This window comes from Canis lupus, chromosome 24, assembly GCF_003254725.2.
Source record: "Canis lupus dingo isolate Sandy chromosome 24, ASM325472v2, whole genome shotgun sequence".
NCBI classification, from domain to species: domain Eukaryota; kingdom Metazoa; phylum Chordata; class Mammalia; order Carnivora; family Canidae; genus Canis; species Canis lupus.
This window is the reverse complement of record NC_064266.1, coordinates 23,038,791-23,063,331: the sequence shown is the minus strand read 5'-3', so window position 1 is coordinate 23,063,331 and position 24,541 is coordinate 23,038,791. Positions and strand designations below refer to the sequence as shown.

At 43.5% G+C, this 24,541-nt stretch overlaps 1 protein-coding gene and 1 pseudogene across 1 annotated transcript in view; both read right to left on the bottom strand.

Moving 5' to 3' along the window:
- CHMP4B (charged multivesicular body protein 4B) overlaps positions 1-22,846 on the bottom strand; it is a 54,039-nt gene extending 31,193 nt beyond the window's left edge. The window contains exon 1 of the mRNA XM_025469765.3: positions 22,530-22,846. Coding sequence (XP_025325550.1) covers positions 22,530-22,719 — 190 coding nt within the window. The 5' untranslated portion in view covers positions 22,720-22,846. The remainder of the gene's footprint in view (positions 1-22,529) is intronic.
- Positions 7,911-19,566, bottom strand: LOC125753540 (eukaryotic translation initiation factor 1-like; annotated as a pseudogene).
- Positions 22,847-24,541: the final 1,695 nt, after the last annotated feature.

Here is a 24,541-nt window from a genome sequence, read left to right as displayed (position 1 = left end):
GCTGTGTCACTTTTAACAGGTCACTTAATCTCTGAGTCTGGGATTTCCCTCTGTACCGGTAAGAAGAGCTCCAAAGTTGCAGGATTTTTCCAGAGCTGCTTAAGAAACAGGAAGGCACCATGAAAGTTAATAAAAAGGAGGGGAACTTTTTTTTGAGACACACACAGAGAGAGAGAGAGGCAGAGAGACAGGCAGAGGGAGAAGGAGGCTCCATGCAGGGAGCCCATGTGGGACTTGATCCTGGGTCTCCAGGATCACGGGTCTCCAGGATCACGCCCTGGGCTGAAGGCGGTGCTAGACTGCTGAGCCACCTGGGCTGCCCCAGGGGAATGGTTTTTAATGGGCACTAACCGGAACCTGAGGTTTTAAAGGCCTTAATTAGAACCAGGAAGGTAAATGTCATCCATTTTTTTAGAGGTTTAGCTGTTCATGGTAGTACTAGGATTTACACCTAGCACACAAGGTGTTGCAGAGAAGGCCACTGCTCTCCCTAAGATATCTAGTATCATCTTCAGTCTCCATCCTAAAAAGTAGATTTAAATAAAATGACTTAAGTCAGGCCAACCCTGACCAGCTGGTTTCTTTTTCCACTCTCCTCCCAAAGGAGACAAATCCTTTGTATCCTGTGGCTCTGAAAATGGGTTGGTGAGGAGGTCAAGAACTTCTACAGGGAAGCCCCCCCCCCCCCCCCCCCCCCCCGTATGCTTAACTTGGTCACTGCTGGATTTTCGTCCAGCAGGGCTTAAGCCTGCTCAGCCCCAGAAGAAATGTATGCCTCTGAATTGCCAAAAGGCTGGGAGTCAAGTCAGAGGCAGACTACTGATCCAAAGGAGGCTCAGATACCAGGAGAGATGCCCTCTGGCATCTGTGCTGCTCACCTGGATCCAGGCTCATGGCAGCAGCTAAAAACCATTATTCGGCTCTGGCCTCTGAACCAGGAAATCACAATAAAAAGATGTCCATCACATCTTACAAAACAGTCTGTGGCTGCTTTCAGCTTTTACAATGAGCAGAGCTGTACCCAAGCTGCTAACAGACAAAATGAAGCTAACCTGCTCCATCCTTTTATTCAACAAAACTGCTTAGCAACATCTGGTTCTCTGGAGAGTTACTGTAATATGGCACTTGTTGACTCAGGTAATGTTAGAACAGGAAGAAATCTTAGCATTCATTTAATCCATCCTTCTCATTTTATTGTTGGAAAAACAAAGGCCCAGAGTAGGGGAAGGCACTTGCCCAAAGATACTAGTCGAAAGAATCAGAACTAGAACTGGGATGTCCCAAGGTCCTAGGGCTCTGCTTGGCCATCCTGGGTGATGAAAGGAGCACCTAGGAAACAGGAAAGCAAACAGGAGGCTGTGAGCTCAGGAAAGAGGGAGGGAATAAAAAAGTGAGTTCTCAGATTTTTGTGAGTAAGATAGCAGACAGAGACCAGGCTGAACTTGAAATGTACAGCCTGGGCAGCCCTGGTAGCACAGCGGTTTAGCGCCGCCTACAGCCCAGGGCGTGATCCTGGAGACCCTGGATCGAGTCCCACATCGGGCTCTGTATGATGCCTGCTTCTCCCTCTGCCTGTGTCTCTGCCTCTCTCTCTCTCTCTGACTCTATGAATAAATAAATAAAATCTTTGAAAAAAAAAAGAAAAGAAATGTACAGCCTCAGAAATAGAGGTCCTTGTCATCAGCCAAGGGAAGTAACCTTCCCCATCTCCCTTTCTCAGATCAAAGATAAACTGAAAAGAAGAATAATCTCAAAGATCACAACTAATTGAGCCAGCCAGCCAGGAGTTGGGAGTGAAATGCACAACACAATGCAGCCAAGGACCTGATTAATAAATGAGGCTGGGTCAAGCTAGTTTAAGTAGGGAAGATCTGCCTGCCTACCGTAAGCATATAACTGAGATACTCTCAAGTGGAGAAAAGTTACCTTTCTGTCTCTATCCAGCTGCCCAGGATGTTCCAGGCTTCAGTAAAGCAGAAGGGGAATCAGGAAGAAGTAACCAGAGAAAGGATACTGACCCATGAATTCTCCCTTATAAGGGCACGACTCCTCTACCCACTTCATTTCCTCAGGTAATAATGGGTATAAAGCCTACCAATGGGTAAATTCACTAGGGTGCTGCAGGAAGATGGCTGCTGGTCCCCATAAGCTACTCAAGAGACAGCGTTCATTCAGTTATGTGCCTCACTAAATTCAACTTAACACAGATTTCTCAGCTTAGTGTCCAGGGCTTCCTCAGGGAGGCTGCAGCCTTATCTTTTTCCAACTGTCCCTCTGCCTGAGACACCACTACTCCTCAAACCACCCTCCCATAATCCCACCTCCCTTCTCACATACATATGTGCGGTACTCTGGCTCCACAATTCCCTCAGCCTCAAATGCCCCTACCCCCTTCCTCCATCCCAAATCCTATGCATCTGTATTCTATACTGCCCCTTCACATGGAGTCTCATGGTGGGCACTCAAAATGTTGGCCAAATTGGGCAGAACTTAATCTAACAACTTTTTTCCTTTTCCCACCATCATCTAACAGAAACAAACAGCCCCAGTCTGGGATGCCAACCAGAGGCCCAGCTCCTAAACCTGAGAGTAGCTGGCTCTCTTTCAGGGACCATTTGTGTGGCCTCGCCTCTCTGCCTCTTACCTCTGAAATAAGAGTAATATTTCTTGTCAGAGAAGCTGAGTGCTTTGAGATGAGAGGCTTTGGAAACACATATTCTCAAGTTCAGGACCATTATTTTAAACTCCCCTTAGACCCATGCACCATTTACCAACTAATGCTAAGAATTTAAAGCTTGTTTCCAGCCAAATGCCTCTTCTTTTATCACAAATGCCCTAGTGTATAGCTGTTGGAGAGCTGCACTGAGGACTCTAGGTAGCCTATTGGCTTTTCATTTCCACAGACTGTGGAGATTTCTATGTTGAGTATAAAGGGTACTCATGGTTTCAAGAAAAGCCCTGAGTTTCAGGCCTGTGGTTCTCCCAAATCTCATGGTATAACTAACCAGTTTCCAACCTACGGGTTATGAGCCCATAGGGTTCATAGCTACCACAACACTGCTCTGTGAAATGTGCCCACCCAGCATTGCCTGTGCACTAAACGGTGAACATATCACACAATAACAAAATCAACTGTCACTTGACCACCTACTACCATTCATGTAAGACATTCCTAGGATGGAGACACACATAGTGGGTATTTAATAAATATTGATTGAAGGTAATTACGTATCTTCTCAATTAAAGGGTCCTAACAACTATGCATTATCATAGGACAACCCCTTATTTTTTCTGGAATTAGAAAAGCATCCTCCTACCTGAAGACTGAAAACCTCTGGGTCTAGAAAAGCATTCTCCAACCTGAAAACTGAAACACTCTGCATTGGTGTAAGAGTCCTGAATAGGAAGGACTGAGAAAAAGGTCCCAGTCCAAGTCAGACTCTCAGAAAGCAGAGCCAGAAGGCCTTGAGCTATCTCTAGACCTTGGTGGCCTCAGCAAAGCAACAAAAGGGTAGAGTTAAAAGTACTGGGTCCTCTCAGCTTGGCTCTTTAAAACAACTGACCCTGGGGCACCTGGGTGGCTCAATGGTTGAGCATCCGCCTTCGCCTTCAGTTCAGGGCGTGATCTGGGTGTTCTGGGATAGTCTTGCTTGGGCTCCCCATAGAAAACCTGCTTCTCTATGTCTCTGCCTCTCTGTGTGTTTCTCATGAATAAATAAATAAAATCTTTTTAAAAATTAAAAAATAAAAACAGCTGACCCTTAGGCCAGTCTCTGGAGCTCTAGAACTCTACCTAGACAGCTTGACCAGCCGTAGAGCTGGTTCTCAACCCTAGGAACTTCTGTCCCCCAGAGGACATTTTTAGCAGCGTTTAGACACATTTCTGGTTGTCACAATTGGAGGGGGAATGCCATGCATATCTATCAGGTAGAAGTCAAGGATGCTACTAAACATCCTGCAATGCAAAGGACAGCCCCCCCCCCCCAAAAACACAATAGTTTCAAGGTTCGAAACACTGCTTTGCAGACCACTGAGAAACTGAGTTTATTGTGGCAAAAGAAGTAGAAACCAGACTGGGAAATGCACAATGCTAATGCTGTAGCAGACTGTGAATGAATGAATACAGTGAACAAAGGCTCTCAAACCATTTCAGACACATATGAACAGTCTCCTCTTAGTTTTCTCTGGCACTAGTCCCATTATGGATAACATAATCAGTCACTCTGAGGACCCCCAACTTTGTCCTCCTCCTCAACCTGACCCACATCCATTATTGACACATTGCCTTGCTAAAGCTGGCAAGGGAATCTGAAATTGAGCATTAATAACAGGAAGCTAGAACAGTGCATGGTATAGTAAGAAAGCTCTAGACTTGGGTTCTAGCCTTGACTCAGTCTCTAGGGAAACCACTTAATTCCTTTGAGCCCTAGTTTTTTAAGCCCTATCCCAATCTGCAAAATTGGGTTAAAATTCACAACCTGGGGGATCCCTGGGTGGCTCAGTGGCTTGGCGCCTGCCTTTGGCCCAGGGCGCGATCCTGGAGTCCCGGGATCGAGTCCCACGTCGGGCTCCCTGTGTGGAACCTGCTTCTCCCTCTGCCTGTGTCTCTGCCTCTCTCTCTGTGTCTCTCATGAATAAATAAAATCTTTTTTTTTTAAAGATTTACTTATTTATTTATGATAGACAGAGAGAGAGAGAGGCAGAGACACAGGAGGAGAGAGAAGTAGGCTCCACGCCGGGAGCCCGACGTGGGACTCGATCCCGGGACTCCAGGATCGTGCCCTGGGCCAAAGGCAGGCGCCAAACCGCTGAGCCACCCAGGGATCCCCAATAAATAAAATCTTAAAAAAAAAAAAAAAAACCACAACCTGTTTAAAAGCTTCTCTGACTTTCAAAACGAGTATATGTGAAAGTGCTTAGAAGCCATAAAATCCTATACAAGTGTGTAATATTTCCCTCCAGAATAACTTACACTGTAAGTTACACTTACACTGTACTTATACTGTGTAAAGAACAGTATAAAAATTGATTTCCAGGGATACCTGGGTGGCTCAGTGGTTGAGTGTCTGCCTTTGGCTCAGGACGTGATCCTGGGGTCGTGGGATCAAGTCCCACGTCAGGTTCCCCGCAGGGAGACTGTTTCTCCCTCTGCCTATGTCTCTTCCTCTGTTTCTGTCTCTCTCATGATTAAATGAACAAATTTTTAAAAATCTGATTTCCAATGACAATATTTTGTCCATTGATAAGTTATGAACACTGAAGGCTATGGAGTCCTGGCCCTATGGGACATCAAAAATACCCAAATCCACTGTGATGCAGCCCACCTTGGGATCCCCGAAGGCTTCTGGATTGGACCAGTGACTCTCTAATCTGAATGTCAGCTTTCTCATCTCTAATGGCAGAGTGGGGTATAAAACCACTTAATAATGGATTATTGGGGAAAAAAAAATCAAACATGATCAAATTTGTAAAATGCATGGCATTTCCCAAAGATGGGGCAATGTTTTCATTTTCTGAAGACTTTTCTCCTGAAAATAATTTTATTTTACTTTGAAATACAACTTTTCTAGAATAATGAAAATAATTTAAGAAAGGTGTTTCTATATTGCTCTGCCCTTTACACTTTCAAAATTACCTCTAAAATGAAGTGCCTGGGTGGCTCAGTTGGTTAAGTGACTGCCTTCTTCCAGGTCATGATCCCAGGGTCCTGGGATTGAGTCCCTTATCATGCTCCCTGCTCAGTGGGGAGTCTGCTTCTCTCTCTGCCCTTCCCCCCTCATGTGATCTCTCTCTCTCTCTCTCAAATAAATGAACAAAATATTTTTGAAAAATAATAAAATCTAAACATGAGAAAGGCTGTCTGCTAAAAGCAACAAACTGAATGCCAGGCTGATACTAACTCCTTCCTTGGACATGGCCACAGAAGGCCATCAGAGCCTATTACAACTCAATACCCAAATCTTCTAACTCCAGACTTGCCAAGCAATCTGCAACCATTCACTGACCTTCCACAAGGTTCTAAAGGGAGAAAATGCTCTGGAGAGGTGAAAGCAACTCATCTACTTGATGGAAAATTAAGAAACTAGCAATTATTTTAGTTCTAAATGTCACCTTGTAAGTCAGTGTTTCAAAATCTAAAGAACTCTGGGGACACAGAGCTGAACTGTGTCGAACTCCTTACCCTAATGAGGAGTCTTTCAGATGGCTTTGTTGAGTACCAACTCCTTTTCAAACTTCTGCAGAGAATAGCAGCCAGGCTACACACATGTACAAGTCTAATTTTTGCTTTTACAACTACCAGTTTTTTTAAGATTTTATTTATTTATTAGGGATGTGTGGGTGGCTCAGCGGTTGAGCGTCTGCCTTCGACTCGGGGTGTGATCCCAGGATCCGGGGATCGAGTCCTGCACTGGGTTCCCTTCATGGAGCCTGCTTCTCCTTCTGCCTGTGTCTCTGCCTCTCTCTCTGTGTCTCTCATGAATAAATAAAATATATTTTTTAAAAAGCTGTACTTTAAATTTAGTATTCTAAAACTAATTCTTTTTTTTTAATTAATTTATTTATTCATGAGGGATACAGAAGGAGAGAGAGGCAGAGACACAGGCAGAGGGAGAAGCAGGCTCCATGCAGGGAGGCTGACGTGGGACCCGATCCCAGGTCTCCAGGATCACGCCCGGGGCTGAAGGCGGCGCCAAACCACTAAGCCACGGGGGCTGCCCTCTAAAACTAATTCTTTTATGACTAAACTAAGCTAAACATTTATCCATTCTTATGTCCCCACAAAGAGGATTGAGTCAAAATGCTTTTTAAAAGCATTGCATATATTTCCATATTCCTGGGTTTACTTTCTCAAATACTTTTTCTAGTAATTCAGTTTCAAGCACTTATACATTTTGAGTTCCTTCCTAACAATCTGATATCCTCCAAAATAACTATTTAATAAAATATAGATTCTATCAACACACACACACACACACACACACACACACACACACACAGTTTCAGTTCCCTCCACTGCATATCCTGTATTCTGAAGTTTCTAGAACAGATCACACTGTACCCTGTCTATATCCGATTACTTGTCACTCTAGCTAGATTGTAACCATCTCAGAGGCAATGGCCTATCTTCATTTGTATTTACCCAATAAACTAGGACAGGCACACAGCTCAAGTTAACATATGTTAATCAAATGGGCTTGTGAATAAAGCAAAGGTTCTAGCTACTTTCATCTTTTATTTTTTTTAAGATTTTATTTATTTATTTGATAGACTGAGTGAGAGAGAGAGCACACATAAGCAGGGACAGAGGGAGAGGGAGAAGCAGACTCCTCTGCTGAGCAGGGAGCCTGACGTGGGGCTTGAGCATAGGCAGAAGGCATATGCTTAAGGGACTGAGCCACCCAGGCACCCCTACTTTCATCTTTTAAATTGAAGTATAACCATACAATATTAATTTCATGTATACAGCATAGTAATTTAACATTTGTCTACATGGTGACATTTATATACATTGCAAACTGATCGCTACCATAACCTAGTTTCTGTCATAAGTTAGTTCGGTATTACTGACTATATTCCCTATGCTGTACATTTTATCCCCATGACTTTTTTTTTAAGATTTTATTTATCTATTTATGAAAGACACAGAGAGAGAGAGAGACAGACAGAGGCAGAGGGAGAAGCAGGCTCTGTGCAGGGAGCCCGACGTGGGACTCGATCCCGGGACTCCAGGGTCACGCCTGGAGCTGAAGGCAGATGCACTCAACCGCTAAGCCACCCAGGCGTCCTTCCCCATAACTTATTTTATAACTAAAAGTTTGTACCTCTTGATCCCCTAACCTATTTCACTATTATTCCCATCAAACCCCCTTCCCTCTGACAACCACCACTCCGTTCTATCTATAAGTCTGGGGTTTTGGGTTTTTTTTTTTTATTCCATTTATAGGTAAAATCATGCAGAATGTCTTTCTCTGACTTATTTCACTTAGCAGAATACCCTCAATGTTCATCCATGATGTTATGTATGGCAAGATTTCATTCTTTTTTTAATGACTGAGTAGTATTCCATGCGTGTGCATGTGCACACACACATGCAAATACACATCTTTAATCCATTCATCTATTTTTTTCTTAATCCATTCATCTATTGATGGATACCTAGGTTGTTTCCACATCTTAGTTATTGTAAGTAATGCTGCATTAATATGGGGGTGCATATATCTTTTTTTTTTTTTTTTGCATATATCTTTTCAAATTAGTGTTTTTGTTTTCATCAGATAGATACCCAGAAGTGGAACTGCTGGATGTGGTAGTTCTGCATTTAATTTTTTGAGGAATTTCCATACCGTTTTCCCAAAGTGTTTTTACCAATTTACATTCCCACCAATAGTTGCATAGGGCTCCCTTTTCTTCACATTCTTACCAACAATTGTTATTTCTTGTCTTTTTGATAATAGCCATTTTTAAAAAAGATTTTACTTATTTATGAAAACACAGAGAGAGCAAGGCAGAGACACAGCTAAAGGGAGAAGCAGGCTCCTCGCAGGGAACCCAATGTGGGACTTGATCCCAGAACCCCGGGATCACCACGTGAGCCACAGGCAGACACTCAACCACTGAGCCACCCAGGTGCACCCTATAATAGTCATTATTACATGTGTGAGGTGATAACCTCACTGTGGTTCCATTATGTTGAGCATCTTTTCATGTGCCTACTGCTATCTAAATACCTTTTTTGGAAAAATGTCTAAAAAAAAAAAAAAAAAGCCCAGCTTTTAATCAGACAGGTTTTTTTTTTTAGTTGTTAATAAATTGTATGAGTTTTTAAATATACTTTGAGTTAACTCTTTATCAGATACATGATTCACAAACATCTTCTCCCATTCAGTAGGTTGCCTTTCATTTTGTTTATGGCTTCCTTCGCTATGAAAAAGTGTTTTATTTTAGTTTGATGCAGCCTCATTTATTTTTGCTTTTCTTGTCCTTGCCTTTGGAGTCAGATCCCAAGAAACATAACTAAGACCGATCTCAAGGACCTTAGAGCTTACCACCTAGTTCTCTTCCAGGTTTTATGGTTTCAAATCTCACATTCAAGCCTTTAATTCTTTGAGTTAATTTTTGTATATGGTGTAAACAGGGGTGCAATTTTATCTTTTGCCTGTAGCTGTCCAGTTTTCTTAACACTATTTATTGAAGATACTATCTCTTCTCCACTGTATATTCATGCCTCTTTTGTCATAAATTAATTGACAAATGTGTGAGTTTATTTCTGGGCTCTCTGTTCTGTTCCACTGATTCATGTGTTTTTGTGCCAATACCACAAGGTTTTTTTTTTTATCACTATAGCTTTGTGGTATAGTTTTAAATCAGGAAGTGTAATGCCTCTGGCTTTGCTCTTTCTCAAGATTTCTCTGATTATTCAAGTCTTTCGTGGTTCCTTTTTTTTTTTTTTTTTTAAAGATTTTATTTATTTATTCATGAGAGACAGGAAAAGAGGCAGAGACACAGGCAGAGGGAGGAGAAGCAGGCTCCATGCAAGGAGCCCAATGTGGACTCCATCCCAGGAATCCAGGATCACGCCCTGAGCCAAAGGCAGATGCTCAAACGCTGAGCCACCCAGGCATTCCTTTTTTGTGGTTCCTAATAATTCTGTATTTGTTCTAGTTCTGTGAAAAATACCACTGTATTGAATCTGTAGACTGTTTTGGGTAGTATAGACATTTGCACGATATTAATTCTTCCCATCTATGAGCAGGAATATCTTCCTATTTATTTCTATCTTCTTCGGTGTTTTTCACTAATGTATTATAGTTTTCAGGGTACAGGTCTTTCACCTCCTTAGTGAAATTTATTCCTAGGTATTTTATTCTTTGGGGGGGGGACACTCTTCAGTTTTTTTTTTTCAAGATTTATTCATTGATTTTAAAGAGGGGGAACAAGAGTGAAAGAGGGGCAGAAGGAGATGGAAAGAATCTCAACCAGACTCCTCACTGAGCACTGAATGCAGAGCCCGACGTGGGGCTTACTTTCACAACCCTGAGATCATGACCTGAGCCAAAACCAAAAGTCACACACTCAACTGACCAGAGCCACCAAGATGCCTCTGGTTCTTTTCAGTTTATTGCACAAAGGAGTTACACTAGTTCAAATTAAAAGCAGATCCCAAATGGTTACCTTATACAAGCTATGACGTTTTTAAACTTGTGACAAGTGACAGAAGGGATATTCTACTCATTGCAAGGAAATCCTAATTTATGCTTCAGTGAGCCAAAAGCACTTAAAACCATGAACCTTCAGCTGGTCATCTTTAGCCAGGCCAATCTCTACAGGGAAGGAACTAGTATATACTCTTGCACTGGTCACCCTGTAGCTGAATTACTTCTCCATATTATGTATGCTCAATTACAGTACCATTGCAGGCAAATTTCTTCTTAAATGCCTTCACTAGTTTTTATTGTAATCATCAGCAATCCCTTGGATAGGAGTAAGGGTCTTCCTACTATTTCTCTGTTGAATTCTCATATATATAATCCCAGTGCCAGCAGGAAGCAGAGTATCACCCTTACTTGCATCAACAAGGGGGTTACAAGAATGGAGGTTCTGGATAGCCAGAAATATGATTCCTTCTCTTCGGTAGAAAAGGTCAGCAGGAGAATGGGTGGGGAAAGGAGGGGGGTGGCGGAGCATTGGGAACCAAGCAGGCTCAAAGGGGAGGCTGCTGAGTTCCAGCTGGCAGCTAAATGACTGGGGCTATTTTATTCTTTTTTGATGCAATTTTTAGTGGGACTGTTTCCTTGTTTTCTCTTTCTGATAGCTCCTTTTAGTGAATAGAAATGCAACATGTTTTTGTGTGTTCATTTTGTATCCCACAATTTACTAAATTTATTAGCTCTGAGAGTTTTTTGGCAGAGTTTTCAATATATAGTATCATGTCATATACAAATAGTGACAGTTTTACTTCTTTTTTTCTAATCTGGATGACTTCTAGCTACCTTCTTTTAAAATAGACCATCTAGGGATCCCTAGGTGGCGCAGCGGTTTGGCGCCTGCCTTTGGCCCAGGGCGCGATCCTGGAGACCTGGGATCGAGTCCCACATCGGGCTCCCGGTGCATAGAGCCTGCTTCTCCCTCTGCCTGAGTCTCTGCCTCTCTCTCTCTCTCTCTCTCTGTGACTATCATGAATAAATAAATAAAATCTTAAAAAAAATAAAAATAAAAATAAAATAAAATAGACCATCTGAACATGGAGCCTGCTTGGGATTCTCTCTCCTCTCCTTCTGTGCCTATCCACCATCCTATCCACTATCCCATCACCCTGCTCTCCATCCCCTCCCCCTAAAAAATAAATAAAATAAAATGGGCCAGCTGAAGTGAAATGCAAATGTTTATCTATGTAGCACTAAGACCAAAAAGATTTGGGATCTCAACATCAAGGTCCCTAAATAGTACACAATATTCAATCCAAATCCATTTCAAAAGCCTTAGTTTCCTTTTTTCAAATATACTACTCTATACTCAACACAGTTAGATGAAAACAGAAGTTCTTTTTTTTTTTTTTTTTAAGATTTTATTTATTTATTTATGAGAGACAGTGAGAGGCAGAGACACAGGCAGAGGGAGAAGCAGGCTCCATGCAAGGAGCCCGATGCAGGACGTGATCCTGGAACTCTGGGATCACGACCTGAGCCATAGGCAGACGCTCAACAGCTGAGCCACCCAGGTGTCCCAAAAGCAGAAGTTCTTCTGCAACTTCCAGTTGTAACTCTAGATCTGAGATGGTGTCATATACCAAACATGAGTGACTATATTCAACCCCCACCCCATTCTACCCACGCTACTCTACCCTCCAGCTACCTACTCCTTTAAGGACACAAAAGATCACATTGTCATCTCAACCCTCAGCTGGAGAACTGCTCCTTTCTTCAAATCTTCACTACACTCCATGTAGAGTGTTCCTGTGGATGGCACTTACAGCCAGTTTTGCACTTTAATTATTCTTTTTTTTTTTTTTTTTTTACTTTAATTATTCCTGTCCTAGGTTATACCCCCTACCAAGAGTATGGGCCTTCTGAGAGCAGGATCACTGGACAAGCCCCACAGTTGAGCAGGAAACACGGATTGGGCGAATGTCTGGACTTTGGGACTTGAGAACTCTGAGAAAACTCGACTGCCCTGATTATTCAATGGGAGGAAACTACCCTAAGCAGGTTGTATCAAGTCCCAGGCGTACCACTTTGAGTAACCTGGTGCTTGATTCATTATCACTCTAAACCCAGAAAAATGTTATTTTATGGAATCAAACAGGGCAAGTTGATGTTAGAATTCCCTGCACTGATCCTCTTTCATCATCCATACTTCATCATCCCGAATAACTCCCTTTCTCCTGGCTAAGGAGCTCCTTGAATTTTCTTTTACTTTATCCATTAGTTCCTAAGAGGAACACTTAGGATGGCTGTAAGACTCCAGTGAAAAAAATGTATGGGCTATGTAGTTGTGATAATTTTTATTCTCTGAAAGAGGCTCAGATCTTTTTAACTATAGGATCCACTGGGCCAGGCTGTGTCCTTTTCACTGCCTGGAAATCCACATGGCATCTCAGATGGGTCCTAACATAGAACAGGCTCTCAGAAAACATCTGTCCCTCCTAATCCAGAAAACTGGTGGATTAGAACAGTACCAATGCCATATAAACAGAACAGGAAACAGCCATAAAACCATTAAACCAAGTTATCAGACCTCACTGAAAAGTCATTTATGGTTTAAAAAAAAAAAAAAAAGTAAGGCTTCAAAAAATTCATTTCCTAGCCACCCTCCAGTCCCTAGGTGGAGTTATTTTCTTGTCACCCATTCTTACGGTACTCTGCACAAGCCCTACTGGGTAAAAACACTATCTTTACTAATTGGTCCCCCCACTAGGCAGTGGTGTTTACTAAGAATAGGAACTGCCCCTAACATCACCAGGGTTGCTGGTGCCAAACAATCAGTGGATCCTCATGACTGACAGCTAGCCTGAATACTTGTCAATTACCCAGAAGACTGACTTCTTTCATGAAGAAGGCCATTACCTCATCAGCAGGACAAGTGCTTCAAGTTTTTCAAAAGGAAGGGAGGCAAATTCTACTGAACCATTGCATTCTGTGACCTCACTGGGTTTGGAGGTAACTAAAGGTATCTGAAAATAGATGGAGCTGGATAAAAGTTCAGTCTCTGAGCAGCCAAAGAAGTGAGCAAACTGACCAAGACAGCATCCCTGAAAGTCCAGGTATGAATATTGGTATTGGCATATGAAAATGCCCACTATTCTCATTTAATCCCCACAATAACTATAGAGAGGTGTCTCTCAAACTTTACTGTGCATACAAACTACCTGAGGATCTCATAAATATACAGGTTCTGCTTCCTAGGGCTGGTAGGGCCTGATAATCTGTTTTTCTAACACTTTCCCACATGTTCTCATAGACAGCACTTTGAGTAGCAAGTTGTAAAGTAAATACTATGTACTGTTTTTGCAGCTGAAGAAGCTAGTGCTCAGAGATAGAAGAATTGTTGCAAATCACAAAGCCAGCCAAGTAGCAGAGGTGGAATATGAGTGCAGGTCTTCTGATTCTAAGCCCATCACCTTTTCCACTATACCATATAATTAACCTTTTGACCTACACAGCCATGACCAGAAAGATGTATAGTTTTCCTGCATTCCTCAAATAAGCCCTCTAGCCAGCTTTGCCCTGTATGGAAGAAGAGCGAGAAGGTAGAACTGGAAATATCAGCGATGGGAAAATCCAGCCAGCTAGATGCTTTTGCTAAGAACTTAAATCATTGAATCCTTCAGCTAAGGCTCCTGAAGGGCCAAATTTTAGTATTTACCAGATGCTTATTCCTTTATTAATGAAAGGCCACTGGAAAGCAAAATCTCTTTAAAAAAAACAAACCCACAAAACTGTCTCAGAGATATGGGAATCGTCAGGGCCATTCAGTACATAGAACCAAATTAATTCCTAGACAAATGGCTAGCCCTGCATATTTTCAGCTATGCTGCTCAGATCTTGGCTGGAATATTCAGGGATTCAGCTTTGCCCACTCCACAACTTAAAGGCAACACTGATAAAAAGGAGCACTGTTCAGAGGAGGGTAGCAAGGAAAGAACAGAAATACCTGGCAACAGTCAATGGTACAGTGATCTGTCCTAGAAAAGTACAGGCTTGACACATTAAGTACCGTCTTCCCTGATCTGTCCTGCTGAAGAAGGATTAGGCCTGTTCTCTTTGGCCCCAAAAGACAGCATTAGCAATTAGTTTTCCCAATAGAAGAAATACTTTTCACAATCCTCTACTGACAGAGCCAGGATCTGCCCCAAGCCTTCTAACTCCAGACCCTGCATTCTTTCCACTAGCTCAAACTGCTTCCCTACAGAGCTACCACCTTCAGGAAGAAAGATTTCCATTCCAAAGGAGAAAGGTGATTTTATAGTCAGAGCCACCCAAAGACAGACCATGCTGTAGTAAGGGAGGATAGAACACCTAATACAAATCCTGTCAGCAAAGAGGTTCAATCAGAGGTTAATCGCTTGCCAGGAATACTGCAAAAGGAACTTGGGCATTAGATGGGTGGCTGGGTGAAATGAACCTGCCAATCCTCAGAGATGAATTAATCTATTCCTGCTGTATTTTCCTCTAATACTTCATTTGTACATTTACCACGGTTTGCCTTTTATCAGTTACTTATACATACATGTATGAGTCTTCCTTGCTGAACTGTTAGCCCTTGTAAGAAGAAAGTGGTATCTCATCCATCTTTATATCCCTTATTGTGCATTAAAACTATACCTGGGAAATCAAGGACACAGTTACATCTCTCCTATGTTCCAGGCACTGTGGTAGGCATTTTACATATATCAACTTATTCCACATCCTCACAAGAACCCCAGAAAGTACTATTTGTTCCTTTTTTATAGATGAGGACATTGAGACTCAGAAAGGATAAGTAACTGTCAAGGTACTGCTGATGAGTGAAATAAGCATTCAAACTGAGAAATCTTTTGCCTAAACCATCATGATGCTTTCCTCCTAGAACGAACTCAATAAACATCTGCTGGCTTGAGTCAAACACCTTAAAAACAGGCCAGTATTCTATCCAACTAGGTCTCTTCTTGTTTCTTTTCCTTCTAAATATAACTATCTACCCTCAAAATGACCAATCTAAAGTTGTTTTTGAATATCCTCTCTCACTCTTTTAAAGAAAATGGCACAGCACAAAACAATTCTGGGCAAAAGAACCAAGTTTTCATAAGCCTTTCCTACCCAAAGGAATTCAAGACCCCCAAGGGCTTCCCTTCTCCCAGCTGGCCCTGGTTCCACTTCAGGGCTTTGGACCACTGAAAACAAATCAGGTCCTAGCTTTCGGCCTCAGGGATGTAAGGCTCGCACATATCTTTACAGGTTGTTTTTGAAAACCTCGCTCTTTACATGTAAACCTAACCAGGGACAACATTAAATTTCCCTGAGCAAAACAGTCCAGGCTCAAAGGTCCTCATATTTCACTCAGCTTCCAAACAAAATCTATCTTGATGGGACTCCCAGGTGGCTCAATGGCTGAATGTTTGCCTTCATTCAGCTCAGGGCATGATCCCAGGGTACTGGGATGGAGTCCCACATCAGGCTCCCTGCAAGGAGCCTGCTTCTCCCTCTGCCTGTGTCTCTGCCTCTCTCTGGGTGTCTCTCATGAATAAATAAAATCTTAAAAACTTTAAAAAACAATATCTAAGTTGAATTTCAAACCACAAACCTACTAGCAGGCACTTAAAAATCTTTAATCTCCCTGCCAAATAGGGCAAAAAAGATTCTGTCATTTGAATCAAAGGCACCAGCATGTTTAGACAGCCAACACATGAGGTCTCTCTGACACCCCATCTGTCTGAAGAAATAAACCAAACCCAATCTGGCCAATCATTTCTTCAATAAAGAAACTTAAGCAGGGATCCCTGGGTGGCGCAGCGGTTTGGCGCCTGCCTTTGGCCCAGGGCGCGATCCTGGAGACCCGGGATCGAATCCCATGTTGGGCTCCCGGTGCATGGAGCCTGCTTCTCCCTCTGCCTGTGTCTCTGCCTCTCTCTCTCTGTGTGACTATCATAAATAAATAAAAATTTATAAAAAAAAAAAAAAAAGAAACTTAAGCATCACCAAGGGAAATTCCCACTGCTCAGTTCCCAGGGTAGGTTTTGGGTTTTCCATCCCAGGGCCTCTGGAAGAGAAGATCCTGCTGACACATGTACCATTAAGATACTGTACTTATCTTTTTTTTTTTTTTTTTTAAGATTTTATTTATTTATTGGAAAAAGAGAGAGAGAGAGACAGGGAATATGGGCAGGGGGAGAAGCAGATTCCCTGCTGAGCAAGAAGCCTGATGGGGCTCAATCCCAGGATTCCGGAGCCCCAGGATCCGGGATCATGACCTGAGCCAAAGGCAGCCACTTAACTGACTGAGCCACCCAGGCACCGCAAGATGTTGTAGTTTTCAACCTGATACCCTGAGTCTAGAGAACCAAAAGGCCACATTCACTATAAATGTAATTTATTAACATGTCTTCCCACATGCTAACATATCAAAGTAATTTTATTAAACATGAGAGAGCCACCCTGGCTCCAGCAATGAGCAGGATTTAATGAAGATGTATTTCCTGTGAGCACATAGGCTCTCTTCATCCATCATCCATTTTCCACTGGATCTAAATTAACCTGTAAATGAACTGATTCGCATCCATAAATCCAACAGAAATATATCAATGTAGGGTGTTTGAGATATCCAGTCTCATACCCATTTCCCAATCTCATACAGTTCTCTTGTTAAATTAAAATATGATCCTTTCTACAAACTGTTTTCATCTTTATTAAAACAGGAAAAAAGGGAAATCTGAACTCCTTAGGGTAGATATTTCATAACTTGTTATAACACTTTAGGGAGAAAAAAATATTTGATATTTGATCATCTATCTTAGGGAAAACACTAACAGGGCACTATAGAAAGGTACCAAAAAAGACCTAAGTTTGAGTGATTTTTGTCAGTTCACCTAGACTGATTTCCATCCAATTTTCAGTGAAACAGCTCTTCCATTTCGACAACCAAACCAAAGAAATCTGAGCAGCAATAACTTTATCAGAAAAGGTAAGAAAAGTATACTTTTTTCTTTTTTTAATATTTTATTTACTTATTCATGAGACACACACAGAGAGAGAGGCAGAGACATAAGCAGAGGGAAAAGCAGGCTCCCTGAGAGAAGCCTGATGTGGGACTCAATCCTGAGACTCCAGGATCACGATCTGAGCCAAAGGCAGATGCTCAATGGCTGAGCCACCCAGGCGTCCTGAAAAGTATACTTCCACATCCACAATGCATCGTCATACTTTCTCATATATATTCTCTTAGCTAATCCTCACCATAGTAATGTGAGATGAATATTATTTCTACTTTATAGAAAAGGAAAGTGACAGTACTTAAGTCCCTTAAATGGCAGGGGCCATGTCTAGTTTCTCTGTGTTTCCAGCACTGAGCATGAGGCCTGGGACACAGTTTAAGAGCCTGCTACATGCTCAAGAATGGGACATGCTTAAGAATAACTTGGACGCCTGGGTAGCTCAGCAGTTAAGCATCTGCTTTTGGTTCAGGGCGTAATCCTGGGGTCCTGGGATCGAGTCCCACATCGGGCTTCCTGCATGAAGCCTGCTTCTCCTTCTACCTGTGTTTCTGCCTCCCTGTGTCTCTCATGAATAGATAAATAAAATTAAAAAAAAAATAATTAATACATGACTAAAGGAAAGGAAAAGGGATTTGGAAAAAATATGCAATCCAAATTTTGCTCCAGGGTCCTAACAAAAATCACCTCCTGGAACACACTTGCACACTGCAAATAATCTACTTGAGCTTCAGAGACCTGTTTTAAAGGACAATTTATCATCTTTACAATGTGTACACAATAAGGGCATGGCGTGGCAGGGCAAGAGGGCAGGGCGTAGTTCTATCTCACTTCTCCCCCCCACCCCCCACTTAGCACCACACCTTGCACAAGTGGATGTTTAATGAGCTAAGTGATGACAAAGGTAATAATGATGGCTTCACCCATCATGGGAGTACACAGAACACAAGATGCCCATAGCCACCAGAAGAACTGGTCTCTGAGTCAAGTTACATCCTCTCTGGAGCCTCACTTTTTTTCTCTGTGCAATGGGAATAACAGAATATACTCAAATGACAGTTTCCATTCATTTAATAAATACTTACCGAAAACATTAACCATATGTCAGGCACTATGCTAGGGGACACAGTGATGAACATGACCATCACATCCTGCCTCAAGGAGCTTACAGTCTCAGTGGATGCTGTGAGACTCGCGAAAAAAAGAAGTTTTACAAATCTCAAAGGACTACACAGTTATGAAGCATTGCTTCTCATCTGTGTTTCTCAGCTTGGTTAATGGCATCACCATCCACCCAATTGTCCAACTTGGGAATTTTCCTCAACTCCTCCCTCCTTCATCCTACTCACAATTCCCATAAATCACCAAGCTTCTTTTGATTCTTCTTCAGAAAAGTCTGACATGGGATCCCTGGGTGGCTCAGTGGTTTAGCTCCTGCCTTCGGCCCAGGGCGTAATCCTGGAGACCCAGGATCGAGTCCCATGTCAGGCTCCCTGCATGGAGCCTGCTTCTCCCTCTGCCTGTGTCTCTGCCTCTCTCTCTCTGTGTCTATCATGAATAGACATGAATCTGTGTCTATCATGAATAAATGAATAAAATCTTAAAAAAAAGAAAGAAGAAAGAAAGAAAGAAAGAAAGAAAGAAAGAAAGAAAGAAAGAAAGAAAAGTCTGATATGTATTACTTCTCATCTAGTTTTCCATGCTTCTACTAGGCCCTTTGTTCCCACCTGAATAATTACAAGTCTCCTTATAATAATGATAATGGCAAGCATTTATTGATCACTTACCATATGGCAGGCACTGTGCTAAGAGCTTTGCATATATAACACAATTTAATCCAATAAGATTAGATACTAGCACCCCTATTCATGGAGGAGGAATATAAGGTACAGTAACCAGTCCAAGGCATCAGCTATTAAGTGATAAATCTATGGCTCAAATCATGTCTATGAGATTCTATCCTTATGTTTTTTTTTTTTTTTAAGATTTTATTTATTTATTCATGAAAGACACAGAAAGAGAGAGAGAGAGAGGGAGAGAGAGAGGCAGAGACACAGGCAGAGGGAGAAGCAGGCTCCAGTCAGGGAGCCTGATGTGGGACTTGATCCCAGGACTCCAGGATCGCGCCCTGGGCTGAAGGCGGCACTAAACCGCTGAGCCACCCAGGGATCCCTATCCTTATGTTTTAATGGATTCCTGCCTCCAGCCCCTTCCTGATTGGTCTATACTTCCTTTTATGCTGCTACTGGTGTGTTCTTTGGAAATCCACACTGATCTGTCTCTTCTCCTTCAAGACAGCCAGTGGCTCCTCAGCATCTCCAGGCTGAGGTCTGGCTACATGCCACTCCGCCGCAGCATTATTTCTCTGCTGTCTCACCCCCCCCCCCCCGCCCAACTCTCACTGCTCCCCAAACTCCTTGCTGACCCATTTCACACCTCCCTCCTCTGTGAAGCGTCCCTTGCCCTTTCACTCTCAGACAGAAACCTCCTCCTATTGCAGCCTCAGACCAAAGTATGCTCATTTCAGCACTGACTGGTATGTTCCCCTCCCCCCACTCCTACTCCTCCGTTTCCTCTTTCTCTCTCACACACACACATAAACACAAAAACTACAACAAAAACACACCCACTACCAATCCTGAGTTCCTGGAAGGCAGGCACATAGTATTTTCATCTGATTGTTCAGATCCTGCCACAGTAGCATGTCAATAAGTGACTAAGTGAATGGTATGTGGTGGTGTTAATACCTCACAGCACTATCCCAATAAGCAGGTAAGACCTATCCCCCCGGGAGATGCTAAAAAGAAGGGAGGGCAAATATATAGCAGCTCCTCCCAGGCAAACTCAAGAAGATGGACTGCTTTCAGCAAAATTATTACAACTGAGATTGGTCCTCCACAGTCTGCTGGTACCCTCTCTCCAAGCCTCTTGAAAGCAAATCCAATCACCTCTAAAACTGCGAAAAGCTCCAGACCAACAGACCTCAGAAGAATTGCCCTCTCAGAAGGGAGATGAGGTTAAGTGATAACCTCCTCCTCCACCACATTGCAATGGGCAAAGCATTCCAAAATGCAGACTGGTAAAAACAATGACTCTAATGAACAATAGAGGACCCTGACAGAGGGAGAGTCATCAGAGAAAAAAAGCAGAGGCAGCAAAATCTAACCCTACTTTCTATTTCCAGGGCTATCTATAACTGGAGTCCAGGCCACAAACGGATGACGGCAACTACCTCATGTCTCCTTGCTCCCACTCTCATCCCACACCTGTCTACTTCCCAAAGAGCAGCCAGATGGTGTTTTTAAATCTCTATCAATGGGGTGCCTGGGTGGCTCAGTGGTTGAGTGTCTGCCTTTGGCTCAGGTCGTGATCCTGGGGTCCTGGGATCAAGTCCCATGTTGGCTCCTCACAGGAAGCCTGCTTCTTCTCCCTCTGTTGAGTCTTGCATTGAGCTCCCCACAGGGAGCCTGCTTCTCCCTCTACCTATGTCTCTGCCTCTCTCTCTCTGTCTCTCATGAATAAATAAATAAATAAATAAGATCTTTAAAAAAAATAAAAATTACAACAAAAAATAAAAAAAAAATTAAAAATAAATCTCTATCAATGATAAGGACACACTCCTGGATAACACCCTCCAACATCTTTCTACCCACTTGAAATAAAATCCAAACTCTACCAAGAAGTCCAAGGTCTACTCCCTACCCTCCTATTTCCTACCACTCTCCCCTTCAATTGCTACATTCCAGACACAGAGGTCTTCTGTTTCTTAAAACAGGCCAACCTCCGGGCCTTTTCCTATGCTGTTTTCCCTTGCATGGAAGGCTCCTCCTCTAGATTTTTACAGAGCTGATTCCTTCTCAAGGGTCAGTTCAAATTTGACTTTTTTTTAAAAGAGGCCTTCCCTGACCACTCTAAGTGGCACCCCTTCGCCCACTCTATCATTCCCTACCAGATCATCTTTTTTTAAACACCCACCACCACCAGACAATATTTTCTTCATCTATTTTCCTGTTTCTGTCTTCTCTCTCATTAAGGTGGAAGCTATGCTTTGCCCATCCTGTCACTATGCAGCAAGCACTCAAAAAAAAAAAAATGTCCAGAGTATTTGTTGACTATTATTAAAGAAGCATCCTCAGGATGAGCTACTTTGCTCTTCTGTTAGAATGAAGAAAATATCTATTTAGCCTCTACTAGGTGCTGGGCACTGTAAATGCAAGATCTTCTTCCTTCTAGAGAGGTAAAATAACCAGCTCAAGGTCACGTGGCTAATGACTAGCAGGAACTTAAATACTTGTTTGTGCAGCTCCTCAACCCCTCTCACCTTTGCCTCCCTCTGTGAGGGGAGGCGCTGTCACTCTATGGTTCACTCTTATATTGCCATAACAACAAAAAGAGCAAATATTTCCAAACTGCCTTACAGTTACTAAAGCATTGTCACATTCACTCTAAGTAAAATACATAGCATTTGCCCAGAAAGCCATACAGCAACAGGAAGTATATTAAGCATGCCTCAAGGTTCACTCTCCCTACCCTGACCCCCAGCAGTGGGAACTGGGAAGGAGTCGCTGCCAATGGAGGGATGGAGTCCCTATTTCTGGTTCAGAGGGATGGGGAAGCAGTGAGTCACCCGTGAAGGCTTATGCTCCCAGAAACTCTGATAAGACCTAGTCATGAGGCAACAAGCAGTGAATCACAGATCTGGAAGGCACTTGCTGATGGTGGGGGGGGGGCGGGGGGAGGCCTCAGAGGGAAAGCAACTTGTTCAAGTTCACTCAGCAAGTAAACAGAGACAGTAAACTGGGGTCTCCTCTCCCCCAGTCCCCTTTTCTCTCAAGAAGGCTTCTCAAGGAGAATTCTCAGTCAGGAGGACGGGGACAGGGCTGGGGCAGCTCCTGGATTCCACAGATGGGTCAGGAGAAGGCAGGGGTAGGACACGGAAGGACACACGAGTTAGGATGGGGGGCAGAAATGAGCCAATAAGAAAAGGACGGCAGTTTCCCGAAGGTGGGTGAGGGCAGGCCTGAGAGAGGGGAAGGCGGAAGGGAACGGACTACGGGGAGGACGGGGGGAAGCAGTGAAACCAGGGTCGGAAGGGGCCTGGCAGAGTGGGGAGGGCACAGGGGAGAAGGCAGGAATGAGTCTGATGGTGGAGGAGTCCGAGGCCCCGGAAGATACTCAAGAAAGCTAGACGGGGAGGAGTCCAGAAAGGCCTCGAGGGGAGTCTGACCAGGGAGAGTTCCAGGGTCGGGGCAGACCCTGGGGTGTGTCTGACGGAGGTGGAGTCCGGGCCCTGGGGAGCCCGAGGGGAGCCTGAGGAGAGTCTGAGGGGACTGGGCCGACTCACCGCGCTTGTTTTTGGTGCCGTGCTTCTTGGCAGCGGTCAGCTCCTGCTCGATCTTGGTCTCCAGGAATTCCTGTTTTTTACTTAGCATCTCCTCCGTGTCCCGCAGCCGCTGGATGGCATCTTGAGGGGTCGGACCGCCCTTGCCGGCCTTACCCCCTCCTGCCCCGAACAGTTTCCCGAACACCGACATGGTTGCTGCTCGCCGCGCCGGCCTGCGCCGCCCGCTCCGGCTCGGCTCGGCTTGGCTCCAGCGCCCGCTCCGGGTCCCGCCGCTCCCTGCCGCCGCAGGCCTCTCCGCCGCCTCCGCCCCGCAGCTGGGCCCGGCCGCGCCGCCTCCCACAGGCCCCCACGCCCGGCCCGGCCGGCGTCAGAGCAACACGCCGCTGACTACAACTCCCGGAGGGCAACGCGCCGACCGTGCCTCAAATCTAATGGAAGGAACCGCACTGCACGCCGGGAGACTATAGTCTTCCGGCTTGAGGCGCTCAGTGGCGCGTCTTTTTGGTCTAGCTAGAGTCAAAGGGCGAGGTGGCATTCTGGGAAATGTAGTCTCCGTGGAACCCGTTCTGTAGAGGTAACGGAGGCAGAGAAATAACAGTATTTTTAAAAACATAAATTATCGTTATGCACTTTATGTGATCCACGCACTGTGCAACGTGCTTTACACGCATTATCCCATCTAATTCTCACAAGCCTATGAACCTATAAGCCTATAATACTGTTCCTATTTTGTAGGTGAGTAACCAAGACTCAGAAACTCAGGACCGATTAGTTTTATTGACTAGTCTTTGCATATTTTGTTCCCTCTACCTTGAATGCCTTTCTACTCTTTATTCGCCTATCAGGTTCTTCGAAACGTAGAAGTAGTAGTGCCTTGGCACTAGAGTTAGATTGCGAGGGTTCAAAACGCACCTTGATGAATTACTTGGCCAAGTTACTTTCCCTACTCTGTCTGCCTCCCTGTCGGAAACTGTAACTGGAGATGATAATAACAAGACCACCTCCAAGCTTACCCGAGACAGATAAAGTGCTTACTGAGCATGGCCTAGCACTATAGGTGCTCAAAAATTTATTCCTTATTCTTGGTCATCATCATACACCATAATAATTAAACCAGGAGGAGGCCCAGAAACTTTCAAAAGTAGTAGAAGCATTGAAGAACTTTTGCCCCTGCATTTTGCAGACCCCTGTAGTTGTGGGGCCACATTTTATTGTTTTCCCTTGTCCTTTGGTGTCAGGAATCACTTCTCCATCCATTAGCACTGAGGCAGCCTCTAGTAGCCAATACTTGGCCCAAGGCCACCATTCTAATTTCCTGCTTCCAATCTTTTATTTGGAAACCTTGTTACTTGTCACTTAGCCTTGTATGAAAGCAAAGAGTAAACCATTTCTGAGTGAGGGTCTGAAGTACTCTCCAATGATGAAAAATAAAGTTTCTCAAAGTCCTTTTTTATTCCCTCCTGGACCTTCCAAATATGTGAAGTTGCTTGAGAACAGAGTTTCAAATAAATGAGAGGCATGTTTTTTATCTACAGATGTTGTTCTTATTGTAATCAGCAACAATCCCAGTCTATATATACAGGAAACCATATCCAGAGGATGGGAGAGTTTATTTCACCCAACTTTCCAGGTTGGAAGAAATTTTTTTCAAATGTGACAGACATGCCAGAACTGTCAAGACGTGCAACATAAGTCACATTTGTGCTTGTTTTGTAACTGAGGTATTGCAATGTTTTTACCAAAATGAAAAATATAAATAAGGAGGCTTCAATCAAGCCACCTCATGGGTATAGCAACTCCTCCACATCTAAGCAATCTACCTCCTCCCCTCTTATTTAAGTCATGCTGTAATCAGACATACAAGTAGCAAAGGATTTGCTGGGTTTGAGCCATGACTCAAAGAATATATGAACAGGAGACACTATAGGCCTTACCACTACCAGTCTTATACTGCTGTGGGATAAAATGAGGATGACAGCAGAATCCTTCATGTCATAATGTTGGGAGCTCAG